The sequence below is a fragment of the Aquila chrysaetos genome, chromosome 18 (assembly GCF_900496995.4).
Source record: "Aquila chrysaetos chrysaetos chromosome 18, bAquChr1.4, whole genome shotgun sequence".
Lineage (NCBI taxonomy): Eukaryota > Metazoa > Chordata > Aves > Accipitriformes > Accipitridae > Aquila > Aquila chrysaetos.
Window position 1 is genome coordinate 11,958,966 of NC_044021.1, and position 24,103 is coordinate 11,983,068.

At 39.5% G+C, this 24,103-nt stretch overlaps 1 protein-coding gene across 8 annotated transcripts; it reads left to right on the plus strand.

The window, feature by feature from the left end:
* Positions 1-10: 10 nt before the first annotated feature.
* C18H5orf22 (chromosome 18 C5orf22 homolog) lies at positions 11-17,293 on the plus strand. 8 transcript variants are annotated; one of them, XM_030041659.2, is made up of 10 exons: positions 50-95; positions 138-190; positions 2,635-2,780; positions 3,982-4,131; positions 7,771-8,233; positions 10,258-10,320; positions 12,547-12,668; positions 13,588-13,654; positions 14,259-14,398; positions 15,809-16,969. In XM_030041659.2, exons 1-10 carry the CDS (start codon positions 80-82, stop codon positions 15,939-15,941), a joined length of 1,353 nt encoding a protein of 450 aa, XP_029897519.1. In that variant the 5' UTR covers positions 50-79; the 3' UTR covers positions 15,942-16,969. The 8 variants fall into 8 exon arrangements, with proteins under 8 accessions (XP_029897521.1, XP_029897522.1, XP_029897523.1 ...); XM_030041661.2 differs by lacking the exon at positions 15,809-16,969 and adding an exon at positions 17,109-17,293 and having other exon boundaries at positions 11-190; XM_030041662.2 differs by lacking the exon at positions 15,809-16,969 and adding an exon at positions 17,112-17,293 and having other exon boundaries at positions 11-190.
* Positions 17,294-24,103: the final 6,810 nt, after the last annotated feature.

Consider the following 24,103-nt stretch of genomic DNA (forward strand, 5'->3'; position numbering starts at 1 on the left):
CAGCGCCCGCCGGGAGAGAGGCAGGGCGGGCGGGCCGCGCTGCCGGGCCTCGCCGTGCCCGGCCCGTAGCCGCCGCGGTATGAGCGGCGGGGGCCCGGGGGCCGGCGGCGGGGCCCGCTCGCGGTCCCGCGGGGGCTGCCTGCGGGCCTACCCGGCGCTGCCGGTGTGGGTGGTGGAGGACCACCAGGACGTGAGTGGCCGGGCCGAGCGGTGGAACGGGGCGTCCCTCGGGTGGTGGTGCATGGGGAGCAGCTTCGGTTCGTTCTTTCGGGAGCACGGGCCTTGCCGCGCTGTAACCGGGGTCTGCCCGCTGCCGGCGGTGCCGTGGGACCGGCGCCCGCCTCCCCAGCCGCGCACAGACCTCACCCCTGCGTTCTCTTTCACCACGGAAACATAAACCGAGTTCAGTGCCCAGGTGACCTGAATTCCCTTCCCGACCCGGTGATTCAAGTTAACAAATGCCATCATCGGATTTTGGCATCTTTTTAACGGTTATGGGTGACTTTTTGGTTCCTTTTCTTCTTTGCCGTAGTTAAAAGGAAACAATACCTACATTACACTGCCCTTAGAATCAGCTAGGCATTAGTGCGGTACTTGGAAACTCAGACCTACACAGTGTCGACCTACGTGTCGGCAGCAAATTGGTAAATGTAATCACGTGCTAACAAGGAGATTGACTGCCACGTGATGAGAAAGGTTAAATTTGGAACTTTGCGGTTTTAGTTAAGTAATTTAAAAGGGGAGTGAAGAAGGAATTGCTTTTGAACTGTTGTTTCTGGTTTCCCATATGGTTTGTTTATACTAGCATAAGCTGAGGCCGTAGTCCTAAGTAAGCAGATTCTTTGCAAACAGACAATTTTAGCGTAATGAAGTTTATTAAAGAAAGTAATGTTCTGAATTTGTAAGTAGCAAAAAGTAACGCAGATCACTTTTGCTAAGACTCACTGAAATATATGATGCTGTGATACCTGATTTTTTGTGGTAACCCAGGATTAGAGTGTCGCTGTGATAGGAATACTGAGATAATTACTATTAATGATTATTCTTTGTTTTATTCTCTATACTTCTATTCTCAATTAGCGCAACAAAATCTATTTATTCTAAACGTGTGCACTGTGTTTTCAGTATATGTGTGTATATGCATCGGTCTGTCTTGCGTAAAACATAAATGGCTTTTCATCCCAAAGTGTAAGAACTTCACAGAAACTTTATATAGTCCTTTGCTGACACTGATGTTCCTGTAAAGCAAGGTGTCACTACATGCATCATGCACTGATTAATAATACAGCTGGTGTAAAGGAAATTTTGTTCTTAATCCAAAGCAGCAGAACTTGCAATGTTAGAGATGTCAATCTCTTGCGTCTTCCCCCATTCTCTCCTAGTCTCACAGTTTGTAGTGACACTTACCTGGGATGAAACTTTAATTGCAAAGCTTGTAGTTTGTTCAGGTAGGCCAGATTACATGCTTTTTCCAAAGACGTAAAAGTCATGGATGAGGGAACCCTTCTTATTTTTAACCTTGTTTTATCTACTATTACAGTAGTATACATATTACTGCATGTGTAGTGGGTAAACTGGGGAACTTGTTCCTAGACAGATGGAATACAGTTCAAATTTCAGCTGTCAGTCATGTTTTACAGCTATGCCCATGTAGTACGCAGGATTTGTCATCTTAATAATTTTTTTGCCAAAAACAGTAGCTCAGTTTCTGTTGTAATGTAGAGATCGAATGGAATTTTTGTTGCCCAGTCCTTTTACAGTCTTCACATTCCTTATATAATAAGGCTGTGATTCACAATCCTTGCTAGATTTGTTCTGGCAGCTAAAGCAGTTACTTTTCCTGTAACTGTGGGACAGACTCCATGTACTCTAGTTTAGTGTAAAAGGTATCATGAATCAGCCATCAGTTTTCTCATTTTACCACCCTACATTATTGCACTTCAGTGATTTACTATGCTATAAATTGATGAGTTGCCTCATCTCCTGTTTTTCACACCTTTCAGTGAAGACCTTCAGCGGGGGTTAAAGTTGGGCAGTTGAGAAAGGTAGTCTGTTTATTGCAGCCACTAAGTCATGTAGGGATTAGGAACTAAGCTCTTTCTTCAAGGGGGATAAGTTTGAAGATAAGCTAAAGTTTAAGTCATGGTAGGGTCAGTTTTCATTCTATATCAGTTAACTTATAAAACACAAGTAATGAAATGTTTTTATCTCCATAGCACCTGTGCATGGTGAGGAAGCTTTTTAGCATGGAGAAGGCAATGCAGGGGCAGTGTTCTGCAGAAGAGGAAAGGCATTCCTGGTGTTCAGTTGTAAATGAAAAAAATCTAGGAATTGAGTTGAATGGTTAGTGAGAAGAGCTACTGCAAACAAGACTTTCTATAAAGAAGGAAAGAGGAAGTAAAGCTGTGATTCTTCAGCAGCTTCTCACATGGAACACTTGGGCTCATAGTGATTAGAGTTCATGAGCTCTCTTGCCACTGGAGTTGTTTTCCCTTTATATTGTCTTCTGTCTCCCCATCCCTCTATTCCAAATTCTAAGGGAGTAAGAGTGGGACTAGTGTTTTTGCTGTTAAAGCTGTTGCATTTTTCAGCCCACTGGTTATAATTGAACTATTTTTATTCATGTTGTTTTAGGTGCTGCCTTTCATCTATCGTGCCATTGGTTCAAAGCATCTTCCTGCCAGTAACATCAGCTTTGTTCATCTTGATTCCCATCCAGACCTTCTTATTCCTGTGAATATGCCTGCAGACACCGTATTTGACAAAGAAGCTCTTTTTAGGTAATTTTGGGCTACTGCATCAGAATACTTTAAGTCTACTTCTTGCTGCCTTTGTTTTACAGTGAATATTGGTATGACTGCATAGGAAGTATGAACAAAAGATCTAAGTCAAGTTCAAGTTGTATCTTCTGTCTGTTCGCTTTTGCTGAAAACTTTATTTTTTGGAATGGAAAAAGTTATGTTTGTGTTTTATGAACGTGGTCAAATGTTTATGTTGCATATCAAGCAATTTAAGATGTATGAATTTCCTTTGTTTAGTTGTTCAGTAGTATATCATGTTACTAGCCCAGGTAGTTCCTCTGGGTAACAGGAGAGCACTCTTGAGTGGATGCTTTGTCTGAAGAGCTGTAGTTTTAAGACAGCCTTTCTCTCTTCACACTGAAGAATTGACTTTGAGATTGAAATAACATATCTTATGTTGACATGGTGAATATGTGAAGCTGAACAAGATTTTCCTATCAAGATCATTAAGACCAATATTTTCCCCCAACTTCTTAGGTAGGTAGGTAGGTAACAAGCCACAGAGTGATCTCTGCTATTGTCTTTCTCTTCCCGTTTTAAAATAAATATTGATTGCTTCAGTATTGTGGTGATTTACAGCAATGACAAGCTGATGCAATTGGTGTGTAAGTATTTGTATCATCCTACCCACAGTCAATATTTTGTTCTCTTTGTTGGATGAGTAAGAAGTTTTATGAGCTATATCATACACCTAAAAAAAAAAAGGGTGTTGATAATGAGGAAAGATGCTAATCTGTAGTTGCTGACTGACTTACTTTAATCACTGAGATTATATTTAAAATGTACTTAGAGCAGTTTACAATAAAATACTCTCATGAGGTCAGTCTGAAGTTATTTAGAATAGTGATGCTCCTTGCACTTTCCTCTGTCTGATGTAGCAAAAGAAAAAGGACAACAAATCCATGTAGTTTATAATCAAAGTGCCATGCTAAAAGTGAAGCTGATTGCACTCTCTAATCCTAACTTTTTAAAATCTACTATAGAGATTTTTGTCTGTCTCGCGAATAAAGATTTCCCTCTTTTTCTTTCTTTGATGATGTGACCCTTACACAGAGTTCTAATTTCAGATGATTTGCATGGGGGCTTTCAAGACGTGGAAGGTGTTTGTGGCGTTCTTGACCATGTTTTACTTACAGGGAAAGTAACAGTGTTTGCTCCTGTCTTTCTCCATACATGACAGTGAATTAAGTATTGAGAACTGGATTATGCCTGCTGTTTACGCTGGCCATATTTCTCAAGTAGTATGGCTTCACCCACCCTGGGCTCAGCAGATCTCAGAAGGAAAACACAATTTTTTGATTGGGAAAGACATATCAACAACAACAATGAGGTAAATTGTCTGCTGTCTTATACTAGTAATATAAAGCTATCTCTACAGCTTTTCATGGGCATTTTTTTTATATTCTTGGATAAAGTTGAAAATTTAATTTGTATGTGTGATTTGCTTAGGACCTAATGTGACTATCTGTGTGAATGCGCACAGTGAAAATTGTGCCTTAATTTTTTTTTTTTTTAATAGGTAATTCTAGCTATTCACATTTCATTTCAGCTACCCAGGTTTTAAATTAGTTCTCATTAAAGTAAAAAAAAAATCTCAGAAAGCAGTCATTTTTAACAGAGGATTTGCGTAACAGAGGGCAGCAATTAGATCCTCCTCAGCCTTCCCTTATCAGGACGAACGAAACAAGCCCAGTTCCCTCAGGTTCCCCTTGTTCATCACCTGCTGCAGACCTCTAATCACCTTAGCAGCCCTCTGTTAGATCTTCAGTTTATTGATGTCTCTCTTGTCCTGGGGGCAGATTATTTCAAATGTGACCTCGCTGGTGCTGAGTAAGGGGAGATATCTCTTCCCTTGACCTTTTGGCTATGCTTTTGCTAATACAATGGAATTTTGTGATTAGTCTTCATCACTGCAGGGGTGTACTGCTCACGCATGCTCATGTTGCTTTCTACTGGGATTACCAGTTCCTGTTCTGCAGGTCCTTGCTTGTCTATGCTGACCCTGTACTGCTGCATGGGATTATTCCGTCCCAGGTGCAGGACCTTGTATTTATCTTAGTTTAACTTAATGAGATTCTTGTAGGCTATTCCTCTAGGCTGTCTAGGTCATTCAGGTCAACCTTGCCTTCTAGTGTATCAGCTACCCCTAGGTTCAGTGCCTCCTGTAAACTTTCTGAGTGCATTGCTGAGGGCATTAATGAAGATGTCAAAACAGTAACAATCCCTGAGGAGCACTACTTACAACTAGCTGCCAGTGAGACTTCAAACCATTGATCACCACCATGGAACTGTTGGTCCAGCCAGTTTTTCACCCACCTTGTACTGCACCCAGTGAGTACATAGCAAGGATTATATACATATGATCATATGGTAATAGTTATTAAATATTTTTAAGCTTCAGGGAAACCTAATTTTTCAACTTTATCAGTAGTGCATCCATTATTTTCTCTTCCAGTTAAAACAGAATTATTGATGGGATATCCTCCTTGCTTTACCGTTCAATCATAGAATGCCAAATTCTAACCTAACTCATAGTACAGTCTAAAAAAAAAGATACAATTAAGTAAATAAGATCACTTTGATAAAACTGACCTGAAATAAAAGGGGAAACTATTATTTAGCAAATGTCACAAAGTTCATAATTACTTTTTGCACAATTCTATTTCATAGTAACATGTTTAAGAAAACTATGTGTTTTAAGACAAACTTTTTTTTACTGTTCTGGATCGAAAGAGAGAGAGGAGTCACATTTGGGCTATGTGGGAAAAAAAATCACTTGCTCTGCTTTGATTCTGTACTGATATTCAGCTGTTTTCAGCTAGTTCCTTTGATAAGTTTCCCTTCAGGGTGAGCTTACACGGTTAAATGCAGTATGAGTGACTGACCCATGAAGTTCAGAGATTTGTGTTCAGTAGAATTATAACAAACCAAAACGGGACAGAAAGTGAAGGGCAGCTTTTATTTTATTTTCTAAATGGAACCTAAATGTACCAATCAGGACAAAGTTTGTCATCCTTATTGTGACAAAACTGGGCATTTAATGCACGTAAAGCTTCCCTCCCCCCCCCCCCCCCCCCCCTTCTTTCTTTTTCTGTGGATGGGAGAAAGCAGTTCAACTTGTATCTCTTTGGTCTTTCTAGTAAAATTTTGGCTTGGTATCAGCCATGATACTGTTTTTCTGGTGTGGGTTTTTTTGTTTGGTTTTTTTGGTTTGGTTTTTTTGATGTTAATCTACTAGTTAAGCACTGAAACAGGTACACAGGCAGGTGGTGAATTCTCCATCCTTTGATAAAGTCAAAACTCAACTGGACGAGGCCCTGGGCAGCCTCATCTAGCTTTGAAGTTAGTTCTGCTTCAATCAGATGATTGACTAGAGACTTCCAGATGTCTCTTCCAATCTTAATCATTCTGTGATTCAAGTTCCGATCAGATCCCCTCATCATTCAGTAGGATGCAGCCCATGACAATTTCGCATTCACCGTATGCACTGCATTGTGATTTTGTGTAGCTTGAATGGACATTTACAAATCAAGTCTCTTGCCAGCATATCAGAATAAATCTTTTGAAGCAAGTTTAACAGAAGACAGCAGAGAAATGCTTTGTTTTACCACCTTAAATAAAATACTAAAGCTCTACAACTCTGAATCTGAGGCCTAAAGTAAACCTCACTAATAAGACAAAAGCTGGTGCTTTCAGTTACATTTAACCATGAGAACTAGCACACATACAGAAATACTTCACGATGGCTGAACAGCTTTCCCACAGATCCTCTGGTCGCCTTAGCAATCTTGAAAACAGCATTTCAAGCTGCCTTTTGAAAACGGTCAGGTACCTTTTCTTCAGGTTCTAGGCTTACAAAAATCATGAAGGAAGAAAGGGAAGGAATCCTCAGAAATATGAACTTCCTAAAACTTTTTGTTGACAACAGGTGGCTGGATAGGCAATAGATACCTTAGTTAGTGTCCCACCAAGGGAAAGGCGGTAGCATGAGCTCATATTGAACCCTGGAGAATTTCTGAGAAAAGACCCTGTGAATGCCCCATCAACAAGATGAAGTTGTTATCCAGGCTGTCATTTTAGCAAGCTCAGGATAATCCAGCCAGAGGACACTGGGGAACTAAGCTTCAAATTTCTGCTGCTTATGGAATTATTTGTCTTTGTGGTTGATTGATGGTTATACCCTGTAATCAAATGAGGCCTTAACACAAGTGAGCAGAAATTCACACTTCTTAAGCTTATTTTTTAATCTGAATTTATGATGCTTAAGGCTTAATGTACTGAAATATGGCTTGAAAATTATATTCTTTAAATTTTCACTGTAAGTGGAGGTTTTGGTGGTGTTGGTTTTGTTTGTTTGGTCGGGTTTTTTTAATTAAGTGGATTCCATTGATATGCAGCTATTCATCCTCAAGTTACTGGCTCTCCCCTACTTAGAATAGGAAATCTATATTGGTGGTAAAAAAAAAAAGTTAAATGCTACCTTTTAATTTATAATATTTTACTAAATCAATATCCATGGATTTCGGGGCACTTCTCAAACACAACTAACAGAATTTTCCTTAAAAATTAGGCAGTCCAAGACAAAATATCCATAGCTTTGCAGTCTTATATGCCATAATATTGACAATATCTTGTTAAATTCTGGATTTGGTCTTTAAAGTGCAGTTCAATGGCAAATTTATCTTAGAAGCACATAATGTAGAATCTTTTTGTTATCCCTTAAAACCGCATGGGCTATCATAAAAAATATAGAGTGAATTTTAATGTATTTATTCAGCAATAAAGAAGTAGAAAAAACTTCAATTTAAAAACCTGCAGATTAAAATAAATATTTTCGTGTACACAGTTTCATTGCTTTTGTTACCCATCAAGCATTTATTCATTCTTCTCAGGATCCCTAAAGTGTGCATGCTTTTTCCTAAGTTCTTTGCAAAGGTATGTATTAACTGTGAGTTATTGTCAATTGTAGGGTTACAGGTACAGATCATTACTTTTTAAGTGATGGTCTTTATGTCCCTGCTGATCAGCTAGAAAACCAGAAGCCCTTAAATTTACACGTCATTCTCATCAATCCTACTGAAGCATCAAACAGCCATGAAGAAAATGGTGAAGTAGCGTCTGCTAAGAGACTGAAGCTAAACACAGATGACACAGCAAGCACCACCTCTGCCTCTTCATCAGTGGCTCCTGGTGACCTTGATCACAGCACCCCAAGTGTGAAGAAAAAGGAAGTACAAAATTCAAGTGCCCTGAACAGGGCAGAAACCTTGTCAGAGTGCTCAGCTTCAAGCTCTCTTGGAAATAGTGAATGCCCAATAAGGGAAGTTGTTAAAGATGTCTGCCAAGTACTGCAGAAAGGGGATGCATATGTTTTAGACATTGATTTAGATTTTTTTTCAGTTAAAAATCCATTCAAAGAAATGTACACACAGGTAAGCATGGCAATAGAGAGGCCTCTTACCATTGACAAAAGAGTACCAGCCCTAGCATTTATGTCTGTGGAGAAACTTTCATCTAAGATAAATTAGCAGATCAGCTGATCATGATTAATGATTCATGGTAGCATTTGAAGGAGAGACATTCTAAGGGAGTGTATGTTCCAGAGAATTACAACAACCTAATAGGGTAGATCCTTGCATTTGAAATTGGTATTGAGTGCACATTCAAGCTCAGAGGTATATGGCTCACTTCTGCTTGTTGCTTGGGACATAAAAGCTATGCTTAGGTTTCCAAAGGTAATGTTGCAAATACCCACAGCAAGATTCATCAGGGAGGGATGACAGACTGTATCAATTTTTACCCCCTATAACATGCTACTGGAAAGCCACAATGGTATCGGGAGACTCTGTCTTTCAAAAGGCATGGTGGTGTTGATTATCCAGCGAGTGGTTACTTGTCCTGATGAGGGGCTGTCACACTTACTTCCTTTGTAAGGATACGTAAGCAGCTGTTGTCTCTGATGCCATGGCTTTGAGCTTAAGACTCTGCCTTGTGTTCCATTTATAACTTGGTTGCACAAGAAAGGTAGCTCACCTGATAGAGTCATGAATAAGTAGATCCTCAAAGGTGCAAAGCAGTTAGCAGCTTTTCTTGATGTGAACAGGATTTTTAGGAACTAACTAATCTGCCCTGAAAATTGGGTGTGGCATTTAGGTTTACAAATTCTTCTGCAATATTGTGATGGGTTTTAGCATTTAAATGTCTCTTCTTGACGCTGTTTTAACTTCAGCCTATGCTGGAGAACATCTGACATCTTTGAGTTTCAGCTAGACTACTGCTTCCTTGTTCACCATAAAGGAGTGAATATAGTATCCCTGACCTTTGTTAGCTTCTGATATTCAGTATTTATGATTGCAGTATCTTCAGACAATGTGCAATGCCAGTTGTTCTGAATCACAGAGAGAAGCATACAGCAAAGGGAAAGCACTGTGAGGGTCTTGCCATATAAGAATAAAATTCAATACACCTCTTAGGGCTTGAAATACATTCTGGATAAAATAACGGAGGAGTTTTGGGGGGGGTTGTTTTGTTTCTTGTGCTTTTTTTTGGTTGGTTTTGTGCTATGATAGGTTCTCAGTTCTAGGAACCGCTTTCAGATGTGTACTCGCACAGAGCAGAGCGCCCAGTGTACCTTTTTTGATATAATGATTTTATTTGCAGTTAATATTTCTTAACTGTTTCTTCTGTTGTAAATTACAATAACTCCATCCGAAAATTTTTCCCAAGTTAACACTTGCAATGTAAGAATCCAAGGAAAAGCTAAAAAGCAAATATAGTTCACCAATCCAGAAGAGTGTTGTCTTACCATCAAAAAAGTCTAAAATCCAAAACATTGCTCTAAAGATGCTTTGTATTTCTGTAAAAATTGAATGGTCTACCCTTCCTTTCTTCCTCTGCTCTAAAAAATCCATGAGTGTTCACCTTTTAATGCTGTTAAGTAAATAGTAAGATCTGTTTATCCTTGATTAATTAAACCTGAATATTATTAAGGAGTAGGGCTGACAAGCCCAAATTGTGAACTTGTTGTCAAACTAGCCTGAGGCCTTTATCTATCCTGTTTTCCTTTACAATCATACTTTCCTGTTGGTTTTGTCTGCCTAAATTTATTATCTCAGTTTTACTGAGCATCTTATTGGACCTTAGTTCAGCAACATGTATGTCTAGTTTCAGAGACTCTTTAACTAACAGACTGTAAATATTTAGCTTTTAAAGCTGTGTTCTTGAAGTCAGGTTTAAAGTTAAGCAACTGCAGAATGTTTGGCTGAGGCCATGAAGTATTGCTTTCTCAAGCCTCACAGCCTCTTCCTCACCTGCATTTATAGAGAGTTGTCTGCAGTACTAGAGTAGAGGAATGATCTTAGTGGTCAAATTCTTTTTCTGAAGGAGGGCTTGGAGGATTTTCTTTCTCATTTGAAGAGACTAATTTTTTGCCTCTTCTATTTTTTTTTTTCCAAAGACAGAATATGAGCTTTTGCAGGAGTTGTACAATTTCAAGAAGCCTCATAGAAATGCAACAGAGGTATGGTATTTCTGTGTGGGATGTATGAGAGAATGATTGTTTTGGTTTACCCAATAAAAATCAGTTACGACAAGAAAGGAACCTATGAAAGGTGCTTAATTAAGTGGTCTCCAATTAAGCTATGCAGCATGCTGAATACTAATTAGCAGCATCTTAGGAGTTCTTTCATATTAGATGTTTTGTTTGAACGTGTGAACTGCATAAATATTTAGCACGAGTGTGAAAATTAATTTCTGTAAACAAGTGGTAATTGACAAGGAAGAAATGAAAACATAGTAAATGATCCGCAATCTTATTCATTTTATGGCTCAACAGGGCTTTGGTTTGGGTATTTTTCTTGTTTGGGGGGGTGGTTTGTGGGGTTTTTTTTTTTTGCTTCCCTCCAGGCTCTCCCCTTCCTTCCCATATTTGCTCTTCTTTGATAGTCAGAGCTGTGCTGAGTGCCTAACTGGTATTTTACCTATTTATTTAGATGTGGAAAGGACAGTTATACCACTGTAATGTACTTTTCGTTGTATGCTTCTGAATCATGGAAATGTAAGTCTGCTGTAGCTGCCAAAACAGTCATTCAGCCCTGAGCCCAAACCATGGAGACAGCCATGTTAATGGTCACTACACCAAGTAATTTCTAATCAAGATCTTGTCTTTGCTTTCATAATCTCATCTGAACACTATTACAGAGAGATTCAACACATACAATTATCACAGATTAAAGAATCCTAATTAATATTATATATTTATTTATATATATTTTTATATATTTATTTATATATATAATATATAAAAATATAATATTAATATTTTTTGTGTATAAAGAAATGGAGATATGGGGAAGGTTGTGAAATTGATTTTCATATTTCTTAGTCAATTGGCAATAAAAAGTTACCTATTTAAAAGGTAGTTAAATGTGAAAGGGGTAAACGCTTGTGATTTAAGTTCCCAATGTGATTTCAAGGCATAAGTTATTTACAAAAGCCAACAAATTTATAGGAGGCAACTGAAATGGTTAGCAGACAGTGTGTAATGGTAGGTATAGAACTGAACAAGGCAAGACCAGATTCATGGATGGTTTTATAGTGAGACAGTCAATTTAAAGGATTTGAAGGTAGAAAACGAGTGAACTTTGTGCTTTTCAAAGTTTCAGAAAATATCCTAGATCTCTAGTCTCTTAAAATTCCTGAGTACAGTTACATTTGTATCATACTACATTATACTATTGTGGTGTTTTAGGGGGTGTTGTTTGGTTTTGGTTTTTAAGTAGCATAGAGGGTGATGGGACGTGTCTTTAAGGTTAGTTACTGGTGATGCTTAGAAAAGTGTCTTATTCATACCCCAGGATAGGATCATAAATCTGTACTTTATGAATGATTGATACCCCCTCAGCTCCTCTTAAAAATTAGTCTAAAGTTGACATCACTGGCCAAAAGAAGCAGCATCTGTTATATGATACAGACAGCAGAATCCTAAGAGGGAATTGTTGTGTTCTTAATTGTTACCTATCTATTCCAAAGTGCTTTTTAATTTCCTTCACACACCACTGCACTAAGCATTTTTAATACCAAATATGCCAAGCATTGTTTTTCTTTTGATACGTTATGTAGGATCTCTTTCTGCAAATGTTTGCATGTACAACTATTCATGTACGTAGCCTCACTCCAAGAAGATTGCCTCTTTATGTGTTCTGAACTTTTTAAGAAGGGGCATAAAGCTTTGCAGGTCAGAGCAATAACTGACATTTTAAATTAATTCCATGTCTTTTCAGGCATGCAGTTGAAAGAAGCTCAAAATCTCAAATTTTGTTTTGTTTTTCTGAAAATCCATTTGACTTAATATGTTATTTTTAAACATAAAAAAATTAAATTTTCCTTTCATTATAAAAATGTAAAGCTTGTACTCATCTGAGCATTTCAGTTCTATAGAAACAAATCTAACAATTGGTCATATACGTTTTCTTAGCTCTCCCCAGTGTATACTGCCGGAATGTAGATGTGGCACTTATTTGTTGTGGGAAAGACAGAGCAAAGAGAGGTGATATTCTGAAGGTATAACAGCTTCTGCAGGCATTCATTCTGATCCTCTTGAAAAAATGTTCTGTAGTAATGAATCAGTTGTTTCTGATTCTCCACTTCCAGTAGATCAACCATTTCAGAATTTAAATCATAGTGTAAGCCATGACATTCCTACCTCTTTTTTTCCTAACATACTTTTGTATGTGCTTATTTAAAGGAGGGCTTGCTGGATTGTGTTGAAAACCGTGTTCATCAGCTAGAAGATCTGGAAGCAGCATTTGCAGATTTGTGTGACAATGATGATGAGGAGACCCTACAGAAGTGGGCTTCGTGTCCTGGGTAGGAAACTTCTAAATGGCTTAAAATGCAAACAGTAGTTTGGGAACTGATTAGCCCAGCACTTTGCTAACAGAAAAGGAGAGAGCCTGGATAGGATCTATGCAAGGCTACCATTTTTCCTTTAGTTCTAGAGGGGGAAGAGTCAGACAGAACAAAAGGAAAGGCCATCCGCTGTCTTCAATGCCATGGTAAGCCTTCCAAGATCAGCCTTGTACAGCTTCATGCAAATTCTATTTTCTGTGGAGGGAGGCACGTTTGGTGACTAAAAATTTAGTGATCTGTGTGAAGCAGAGCTCTCAAAAAAGCAACAAACTACAGATGATATGGAGAAGGACTTTGGTTGTCCCGAAGGTTCTGCTTTTTGTGGAAAAATGGAAGTGAATGAAAAGCTGTACCTGAGCAACAGTGTCCACAAAACATCTCAGCAGCATCTGCTATGCTTTTAAACTAAGTGTTTTCAGCTGAAAAGAAACAGCAAAAGTCTGGGCTTTCCCTTGATAGGAAAATCCCTCATTTTCCCCATCAAATGCAGCAGTTACTGCCAGACCTGTGTAACACTGACCACGAGCATTTCCCATCAAGTTCATACGACTTTGAGGTACAACAGCTTCTCTCCAGGTCTACCCTAAAAGAAGTGCAAAGAGGTCTTGTCAGAGGCAGATATAGGGGCTTTGTAAGAAAGACCTGGTGAAACAGTACAATGGTGCTGATAATTTAAATTTTTCTCAGGTGCAAGATGACACAGAGGGGCAAATTACATTTTCAAATCCTAGGCCATGATAACTTCTACTTCCTTCTTTTTTCTCTCTCCTTTTTTCTTTTTTCTTTTTTTTTTTTTTTTTTTTTTTCAACCTCTTGAGGTAAATATATGTGTTTCCAGCTCTTTATGTAATAACTTCTGGTTTTGTTTTCACTCCAGAATGAAGTCGCTTGTTCAGCTAGTTCACAGTTTGAAAACCAGGATGGAGAGCCCAGATTATGAAATGGTAGGTGACTAGGTAAAAGAGCAGAAAGTAGACAGATTTCAAAAGCATAGCTTCAACAAGGAGGGAAAAGATCATGCTTCATTTCAGACTTGCTTCTTGATTCAAGACTTTGTGAGATTTTCGGGGTTTTGGGGTTTTTTTTATGTCTTATTACTTAGGCCAGCTTTTCTTCGTAAAGCTTCTAAAATTCTACTCTGCTTGTCTATATTTAGGCAATATTAATGTGATCTTTGAGGACTGTGATGTCTCAGGCTGCTTCCTGTGAAGGAAGGTTTCATTTCACCAGGGTTTGTTCATATACTTTATAGAACTTAAGGTAGCTATTTGTAAAAGATCAGACCTGTCATCTTCAAGGTCTGCAGCATACTCTGAATTCATAGGAGAGGTACAGTGTACTGGAGATAATGAAACAATCCATACAACCTCCAGAATTTTATTCTTTTTGTTTAAAGAACAAGTTGGGGAAAAAAAAACAACTCTTAACTGCCTGACGAGGTGTAAGTTACCTACTGGGCTAGGGATGGTATCTTAGAGACTTTTTACCCAGATAAACTTTATCAATAATTCATCAATAGAAATTAAATCCTGTTTAATTTACATGTAGGTCCATCAGGCTGGTCTGACTTGTGATTATATGGAGCTTCCTCACCATGTTAGCACTGAAGAGGAGATCGAAGGGCTCATACAATCCATTAAAGTTCTACTAAAAGATATGCCTAAGCCCACACTTGTGACAGTTGCTCGGTAAGACTTTGTAGGTACTTCTACTTTAAAATGCTCAGACTGTGTTTACAAAGCTAAATAATTCTATCAATACAGCACTGGTTGGCACATGTTAAATTCTGCTTTAAAGTGGAAGCCTTACAGTGTAGTGAAAATTGACAGTTGAAAATGTTGATCATAAGGCAGTGACAGTATCTACACAACTAAGGGAACGTTCTGTGCTGAGGGCTAGTTTTACTGGGCTTTAGAGTAGCTAGCACAGATTTCAAAAGCAGTGAAAACATGATGACTTAATGAGCTTCAGCACAGGCTTTATAAAGCCTGTGATGAGGCCTTGTGTGTGTTGAGATTGATAGCTGTCACTGGGGCTCATAGATGTCTGCTACTTTTATTACTTGTGCTAGTTAGAGCAAAGCTAGCTTGGACAAGCCTGCCTGGGCTGAAATCACACATGCCTTACTCTCTTGCTCTAGGGTTTATGGTACTACAGATAGGATTTCTGTTTTCAGTGAAACTTGTGATAGAAGTGGTTTTCATCTGATAGGCTGAAAGGGATTTATATTCTAGAAAGCTCTAGTAAAGCTTTGCATGGGGTAAAAGTTATACTTCCAGGACTGTACGGGTATTATTTGGGAGAACGGGGTGGACTTTGAGGCCAGGGACCTGGGAGAACCAGGGATCTGCCCTGGGAAAACTTAATTTGAAGACCACAGTGTATCTGTTGACAAATTGTTGTAATTTAATCACTTCAAAAATACTAAGTGTGCCATTAAAGGGCAGGCAACAATAGCAGAAGCTGACATGAAATTGTTTTTGTCAACAAGAAATAGTATGGCTAATACCTACAGTAAAAGAAGGCTGTATTTCCTGTGCCAGCTGCAGGGTCATCATCCACTGTTGGAGAGAAAATAGAGAATCATTTATGTAGATCTTGACACTTCTTGGATTTTTTTATCTGTCAGCTCTGCTTTTTTACTAGTGTCTGTTTGCAGTTCATTAATAGATACTGTACAAAATGTTGTATCACAGGGATTGTGAAGATTTGTTTTTCAAGTTTTCCTACCTATTTTAACTAGTAGCATTTGAATTTTTCAATCTTAACTTTCCATCAGTCCTTTAATTGGATCATTTGCTTGAACTTTGACTGCCAACTTATTCTGTGTCAGAGTCAGGAAGAGAGTAGAATTGGAAGGAAGAATAGGCCACATTCCTAATCTGCTCCAGACTTTCTATTCAACTTCATGCAAACTGTTACCATTGAAAGTAGTGAGGAGAAGCACAGCACTACGCTTTGAAGGAATACTGGGAGGCAGAACTCACCACGGTTTGAAAGTAGCTTCAGCCTAGACACAGAGCATTACAAGAATACAAAATGTGGTGATGGTGGTGATACCTGTACTCTCTCATGCTTTTTTCAATTCCTTGTTACAGATCAAGTTTGGATGACTATTGCCCTTCAGAGCAGGTTGACATCATTCAAGAGAAGGTTCTCAATTTACTAGGTTCGGTGTATGGCACCTTGGATGTGCACTTAGATTACTCAAGCACCTCATCTTCTTTGTGACCTTTCTTGATGTATTGCCCTCTAATGCAGTGAATTAATTTAAATTGCATATTAGCTATGGTTGCAAGGGGAAAAATACCATTGTTTCAGCAGGTGGCACTAGAACCCAAGCTGACCAACAGCTAGTTTTGAGTTGCATTGCTTTCTCCAAATCAGCTGCATCTGAACTGTTACCTGTTTGGCTTTGTTCAGATTAGTTCTGTGATTATTATTTTTACTGTCGTGCTTCATAAAATTAGTGCAAGATAAACTATTTTTTGTCTATAAAATGTATTTTTTCACCTGATTTCTTTTAAGTGGCTGTAAAAAAAAAAATATATATATATATAATTTCTTAAAATAAATGGATTTCTTTAATGTAATTAAACTTGTTTTGATGGAGTTTGGTGAGCAACAAACATGTTCCTGAGTTGCATTGTATCTTTTAAAAAATTATTTCAATAATGCCATCAAGACATTAAGTTTACATAGTGATCTTTCTTAACAGCTGTGGTCGAGATGACCAGGCATCCCTCTATCATTTCTCTAGAGCAGCTTATGGCTTCTGCCCCATCCACAGAATATCATTTATATTTATACTCTGTTGCATTAATAGTCTTATTTTGCCTTAGACTATTTCCTTGGTGACTCAGATAATATCCCTAATGTATGACATTAGCTTGGTATTTTCATTTTTACATATTTTTGAGGACAAAAAGTATGTGTGCATTTGCATGCTTTTATCTGTTGAATCCTGTAAAGAGTTGAATTGATGTTTTCTTCAGAAACAGAGATTTAACTTGACTGAAGTCAGAAGCAAAACCTTCTGCACCAGGTTTTCACTCATTTCAGTATTGCTATTTGGAAAATAACAGTTTTAAAACTATTTCATTTAGAAAGCAATCTGGTTCTAGAGAAAACTGCCACTTCCAGAGGAAAAAAACCCCACAGGATTTATTTGGGAATGAAACTGAAATGGGAAAGAGAAAATACCACCTAGAATATTGTCTTTTATTATGAATAAATTTTGCTTGTAATTTCTTCTGAAATAGTTAAGTTCATTTGTTAACATTAGTATTTGCTCTACAGAGACTGTGCACTCTTACAGTTTTTACTACTTCTGCTGTTGATATAAATTACTATATTATAGATTGAAAATATAGAATAATTTTAAAATCTTTCTTCCAGTAGAATAAATTCCATGACCATGGACCCATTTTCTTCGTGCTTATGCATTCTGTGACAAAGACGTGGCGAGCCTTGGATCCAAGATGCTTAATACTTCATAAATTATAAACACCCATATGCTGCGTACAGAAACAAGTGGACTCAGATGACATACTGCTTGAGTAAAGTTTTTTGTTTTCTTTAAAGTAAGAGATGCTCTTTGCTGGGCTTTGAATGAGGTTGTAGGAAACAAACAAAAAAACCTGTTGGATCAAAGGTGCCAGGGGTACTTCTGCACTGTGGAGAATTATGTTAGCCCCAGAAGCAGAAGTGTGCAGGGTGTGATAGCACAGTTCTGCCTGTCTAACTGATACTCTGCTTCCATGTCTCAAAGCAGAGCACCTGCAGCGCCTCAGCGTGTACCGGGTGCGGCGGCTGTGAGGGGAGAGGCGGGGCTGCCCCGGGCCGGACCCAGCCGGTTCCCGCCGGTTCCCGCCGGCTCCAGCGGCCCCACCGCCGGGCACAGCTGAGCCCCTCAGCCTCGGGGAAAGAAAGCCTGGGGAAGAAAGGGCAAAAGGGCTGAGGGAAACGGGGTGAGAAACAGCCCTGCCAGCCCCGAGGGGAGAGCGGGAGGAGGGCAGGAGGTGCTCCGGGCCCCCCTCCCCGGCAGAGATGGCCCTGCGGCCCCGGGAGAGACCCCCCCCCCCCGCTGGGGCAGGGGTTTCCCTGCAGCCCCGGGGAGAGGACCATACCAGAGGAGGTGGGTATTTCCTGAAGGAACAGCAGACCATGGAGCACCCCACGTTGGATCAGGGGAGAAGTGTGAGGAGTAGCAGCAGGGTGGAGCCCTGTTACCTGTCCATCCCATCAAGGTCCTTGAAGCTGTCCTGAGCGTTTCCTGGGGGCTCAGATATCCAGGGAATGGCCCAGACAGCACAGCCTTGGAGCTATGACTGTCACCAAGGTGACTTCTCCTCACCCTCCCTCAGGTCTGTCCTGCACCTGCTTTTCTCACTGCTGGGATGTGCACAGGCTTTCAGGTCAGCCCAGTCCTAGGGATGCAGCCCTGCCACTGACTCTCTAATTCTCCAGTTGTTTCCAAAGGGAGTAACGGTGGAAATGGGAAGGTCCTTGGCCATACAGGACAATGCAATAAAGCAGACAACCCTCACAGGATAGCTGGAGGGAAGGAACAGAGGGGAAAAGTTAGTGCTGTTGAGCTGGTTGTCTGGTCCGTGTTTCTGACTACAATAGGAAAGAGACCTGTCAGTCCTCTAATGAGCTCTTTGCTTTTGAGTGTGGTGGGTTAACCCCACCATCCAGTCTAGATGATCTAGATTTAGATCTAGATATATAGATATGGACTTTATTTATGATATTGCATCAAATCAGTTTCTTGGCTCAGAATTCCTGATCCGCAGCCTTGTTGCTTGACTGCTGTCCCACAGTGCAGTTCTTGCAGAAATAATACTCTTCTTCAAGAACTTACCTCCTGATAGAAATGCTACAAGGCTACTTAGCCCCTCCAAACACAGGCTTAGAAGGTAAAACTGCATGTAGAACAAGGGAATTCCTTTTTACCCAAGCTGTTTGGGGTACTTTCTTTAAAAGTTGTAAAAGTTGGGGGGGTTTAAAGGAATCAGCCCTAATTACATTGTGAGATTTGACAGGTGTGTGGGCCCATTGCTTTTTACAGTGTGTGATTTACTTGTCCCAAGGAAAGATCCTTACAGAAAAATCACATGCCTTGCAAAGTTTACTGTTAAATCAGTTCCCCCTCTTCTGTGCTTTTCTGAATGAAGGAAGAAGGATGGCTTGACCTCTGTCGAGCACAATGCCATGTCATGTTTTCATTGCGGTATTTCACAACATTTGATCTGTGCTTCAGAACAAACACAAACCCTCACTTCTGTCTCCCCATGAGACAGAAACCCAAAACCCCATCTGCCCATGATGTGTCCTCACCTACTGGGTAGACAGAGTGACAAATTTAGTCTCTGAAGCTGGTTCCTATTCTTTATAGAAAGATGGGCCAGGTGTGAGTCAGAAATAAATCACTGCATAATAAGTTGAGTGGAAAGAACGTTTGCCTCTTTGGAGCAGTTTTTACCAACCACTGGTCCTTTAGTGCAATGGGAAGGAGTGTGGGGAGAAATGTGCCCTGCAGTAGTGTTAGAGATCCAAATTCAATTACACATGTTCAGAAAGGCTAACAAAAATCACAAATCTGCCTCCTAGTTCCACCAGCATACTTGTGATTTTGTCACAAGTCACCTTCATCAATGGCACCTTTACAGAAAAAAGCTAGTTTTAAATGCAATATTAGGCAATAAAGGAAAAGATTACACCAATGTTACCAGTTTTCTCTTACATACTTATGTTGTGTTGGACACAAACATCAGCTAGTCCAGTTTTACTTCAGAACTGCAGATTGTAATGTTGTCTCTTCAGTTAACAGCTTGCTTTTCTTTCATAGCCAAAAGGCATGCACATTACTGAAAACACTTAAAAAGAGAGGAAATCTGTAGTTAAGGTCTGGAAGGAGCTCAAGAAAGGGCAAAGTAAATGCCTTTGAATTATTCTGTTGTAGAATTTTTAAACAAATGGATAAATTTGTGACATTCTTAATAGCCCTCAGACAGTTAAAAAAGCTTTCAAAATGAAGCTATTAGATATTAAAATGACTTCCTGATGGAAAAAGACCTTTAATTTCAATCTTGTTATAAAGTTAACCAAAAGAAGGGCCTTTAGCTGGTCCCCAGCCTATTGAGGGGCACTGGATCAAGCTGGTCCTTCTCAGAAGATCTGACAGGATGAATCTGCTCTCAAGGCAAGAAGGTACTGCAACAGCGGGTACCTCCTGGGATGGTATTAGAGTCCAGGCAGAACAACAAAGTACGCTTCTAGGGCATTTCTACACATACTGTGCAGTCTGTAGCCCTCCCTTCCGCTGCCTTCAGGTCAGAAGTATTAAGGAAGGCCAACAAGGCAAAATTAAGTGTTTCTACATGCCTTTCTTGTCTGAGATTGGATGCTAATTGAATTTGGCTGTACCAAAAAAATCTACCTGAAATTTCTGCCCTTTGTGTCCTTCCTCCTACATAGCCACTAGAAAGATGAAAGTTCATTGCTGACATGTTATAAAAAAATTTACTGCTAGACTTGCCTTTTCAGGGTTCAGATATTTTCCTCGCTGCAGAAACAGCTTCCTGCTTGAATGGAGCATATTCATTTCTCTCTGCAATCGGCAATGCACTAATTTCCACTCTCAGAAGCACCTGTCAGTAGGACAAGATAATTCTTACAGCCATGAAAATTATCCCTCTCTAATAAAGTACGAGTGCAAAGTCTCCGAGTACTTTGAAATTCATACTAGAAAATGATGTACAAACAAATTCATTTTGGAGATGCTAATCTGGGGAGAAAGGATTAAGTCTTCATTTTTTCCCAAAGACAACAGAGGGAAGGGAAACTCAGAGCTCATATCCAGTCTGGAAGTAGGCATCCAGGAAGGCAATCATTGAGAAAGAGGACAGAACTGGTGAGAAGCAGGTGCTACTGAGCACTTTGCTGCCTGCGTTTCTGGCTGAAAAGACTTACTGTGATTCATCTGGAACGGGCTGAATTTATAAACCAGCATCTACTCCTCTGACAGATGCTCTATGCCAAATTAAAGTCTAGCTCAAGCTCCAGTTCAGGTTCATAGTTCCTTGTGTTAGTGGGTTACATCTGGTCTATTTATACCACAGTTTCCCACAGATATGATATAATTTGATGTTTCCTTCACTTACTTTGTCGCTATTTGTCTTTTACGTGGACTGCAACCAGCCACCTTCAGGTGGGGTTGCTTTTTGCTTATATGATTATGCAATAGCCAGCTTGCAGGGCTTTAGAGGAAAGCTTGGAAAGCCAACAAAAGCCTTCCCAGGAACCTGTCTGTCCATAGCATTGATGAAAAACTGCCTGATTCATCACCTATTCAGGCTAGGATGGGTAAAACTGAATTTCAGCCCAAGGGCTTAATTTTTATTATAACATGTTTTGGTGACTTTTAAAGAACCTTTGCTGAGCCTGGCTGTATTTGCTTGTCATGAGGTATCTAGCAACTACATAGCAAGTGGGTTTTACAACATATAATTTACTCGTCAAGAGTAAGTTTTTTACCGAAAAAGCATTCTTATCCAAATTTTATTCTGTCAGACAACAGGCACTCTATCTTCATTGGGTTTTTTTGTCTGGCACAATGCAACATTTTCATCTTGCTTTCACTTGCTGGCTACTTGTAGAAGGTCATACCTGTACTTTATAATATATTTTTTTAAATTTCCACTCTACCTTTCTCTGCAGGTCCCTCCAGATGACCAACAATTAATTTTTTGCCTAACTCCTGTAGCTAGTTTTGCCACAGGCTGACACTTGAAGAACATACATGGGTGAGAAATTCCTCTGACCCACTTTACTGTGAACATATTGAGGCAAACACTTCACCAGCCAGGACCTTTGTCAAAACAAATGCAACAAGTACTCAAAGTAACAGTTTTCTTTATGGGGATGTTTTCAGTGTCCTAGATGCAGCTGTTTTTTTTTCTGTTTCTTGCAAGAGGACGTCAGTGCAATATAAGTTTTTACTTATCCCAATATGAATGGACACTTTTGCATTTAACATTTCACATATTTCATTCAGAAAATAAAAGAAAAAAATAAGGTGCATTGTAAAGAACTTCTTCAGGTTAAAGTAAAAGGTTGTAATTAAATGAACTGGAAGTATGCATTACCTACTTAAGTACTACACCTAAGTAATACAGTTAAAGTATGTGTTTGGTAAAATAAAATTATTAGAAACAAGCTTAAGCCATTTACGGGTTTGTACAGATATGCTATTAAAGAAATTTGATCAGAATAGTGCTTTTAAACACCACCATGAAGGCACCAGGATTATAATTAACTCAGTTTAAATAAAGAATACAGTAACATTTTTTTGCAAGGAATGAGCAGCTGTCAATTTTAAGAGTGGATTTGATTTTAAATAGCACCTATAACAGAGTTGCTAGTACAGGTAGGTATTCACAACTCCATCAACCTCTAAAATTTGAGAGCCTGGGCAAACCCCGGGCACCATAGAGAACAACTCCAGAAATCTCCAGCCTTTACTGCAGAAGCAGCAGTAATAATTAAATTACTGATAAAATTTCCCATGCTCAGCTCTGTGTAAAGCCCCTTGACCAGGGCTTAGGATAACAGGGCAATGACTGGCCACTCGAACACAGTCACCAACGTGTAGACCGCAACCCTCTTGAAATGAACTGGGAGACACACTGGGCCCCCTTGCTGGTCCGGCACATTCAAAGTCACAGGGGGAAAAGCACAACAACGCCGGGCTCACACCAGGGCTGGGGGACACCTGGCAGTCACTCATCCGGGCTGAGACGTTCCACCACGCACTCGGGTCATCCCTGCCTCAGCTGCCCCCAGGCCCCCGGAAACGTCAGCTACACTGGGTTTTAGACGTATCAAGATTTTGATCTTGCCAGGGAAGGCTACCATTCTGTCAGGCGAGATTTCCAGCTTCAGACGAAAAATCCTCAAGATTAACTGCTTGGTGGGCTACACCTCCCGTGGAGGGGCAAAGATTAAAGAGGTAGGGAATGCAAGTTGTGCTCACTGGCAGAAACTCGTCTAAAAGGGGAATAAAGGAGAGGGAACCCTTCTCCGCAGCTTGAGTGATGAGATTTTTAATTTGCCCTTTGCTTTGCTGTGTTTTCTGGAGGGTCTTTGCCATCTGAATGGAATAGCGCACCCCCAATTTGGTTAACACTGCAAAAACAGATTTCTGCATCTTCACTTGCTTCTGCTTTTTGAAATTGTACCATTACTCTTTTGCACTTACTTGACCTTAATCAAGACATTGCCAGGATGACTCTGGGAACAGAACTGAAAACATCATTGAGAAAGTTTTTATGTTAAGTAGTTCTCAAGATGTCTGCATGTCAAGATGGTTGTCTCCCTGGAAACATTAATCTTAGACCTACTATTTGCTCTGAGACTTTCATACCAGTTATACATGATCTTTTGAACACGTAATGATACTCCTTATTCATTGTAATTAGATAAAAGACTTGGATTAATTAGCCTGGAACAGCAGCAGCATATTACAATGAAGTGCAAGTTTGAGAATGTTGTGGAGATTCTCTTACAATTATAATTTAAATTACTGTTTAAAATGACACTTCATTTCCATTTTTATTCTTAAATCCATCAGCACTGATTTTCTTCTATGTCAAGAAATGGAATAAAACTGACATTTTTCAGCACTGCAGTAAAAGATGCTTTTTTCTCTTTGAGATATCGACACAGGAGTCACTTAAGATGACCCTGTTTGCAATACAAGCCTTTTTTTTTTAAGAAGGAAAGCCTTTTAAAACTGCATTTATCCACTACTGCTTTGAAGCACAGAATAGCTAGCCTTGCTTGAATATGATATTTATGTTTTAAAATGTAGTATTTGGTGCAGCCTTATGAACTGGAGATAGGCAATGACTGCATTTGCATCTATGCATGGATGGAGGATTAGGTAACTCAGAAGGAAAGCCACAGAGCCATCCAGAAATGGGCAATAATTTCTTGAACACACAAACTTTATAACAAGTCTTGAAAAGGCAAAGCTTTGGCTTCCTCTGACAGAGAATTAAAGCTGAACTGAATGGAGACTTCAAGCTCAGAAGAGCAGAAGGTAACACGTGTGCTTTCTTTTGCTTTGTGTGGGTACAAAAAGCAAGAATGCTCTAGGAAGTTTGGCTATTTCCTTCTGGCACAAATAGATTACATATGCATAAGAAAACCAGAAGGAATGCAGAAGACTTTCTGAAGAGGAGGACAGTGTAGATCAGCTGGCTTAAGCTACAGTAGCTGGGTATTAGTACTAAACCAGGAGAGGCAATATGAATTCAAATTTCTTAGTGTGCAGCAGTAGTAAGGGAACCAAGTGGTATGTCTTGACTACAAATGTCACCTATTTC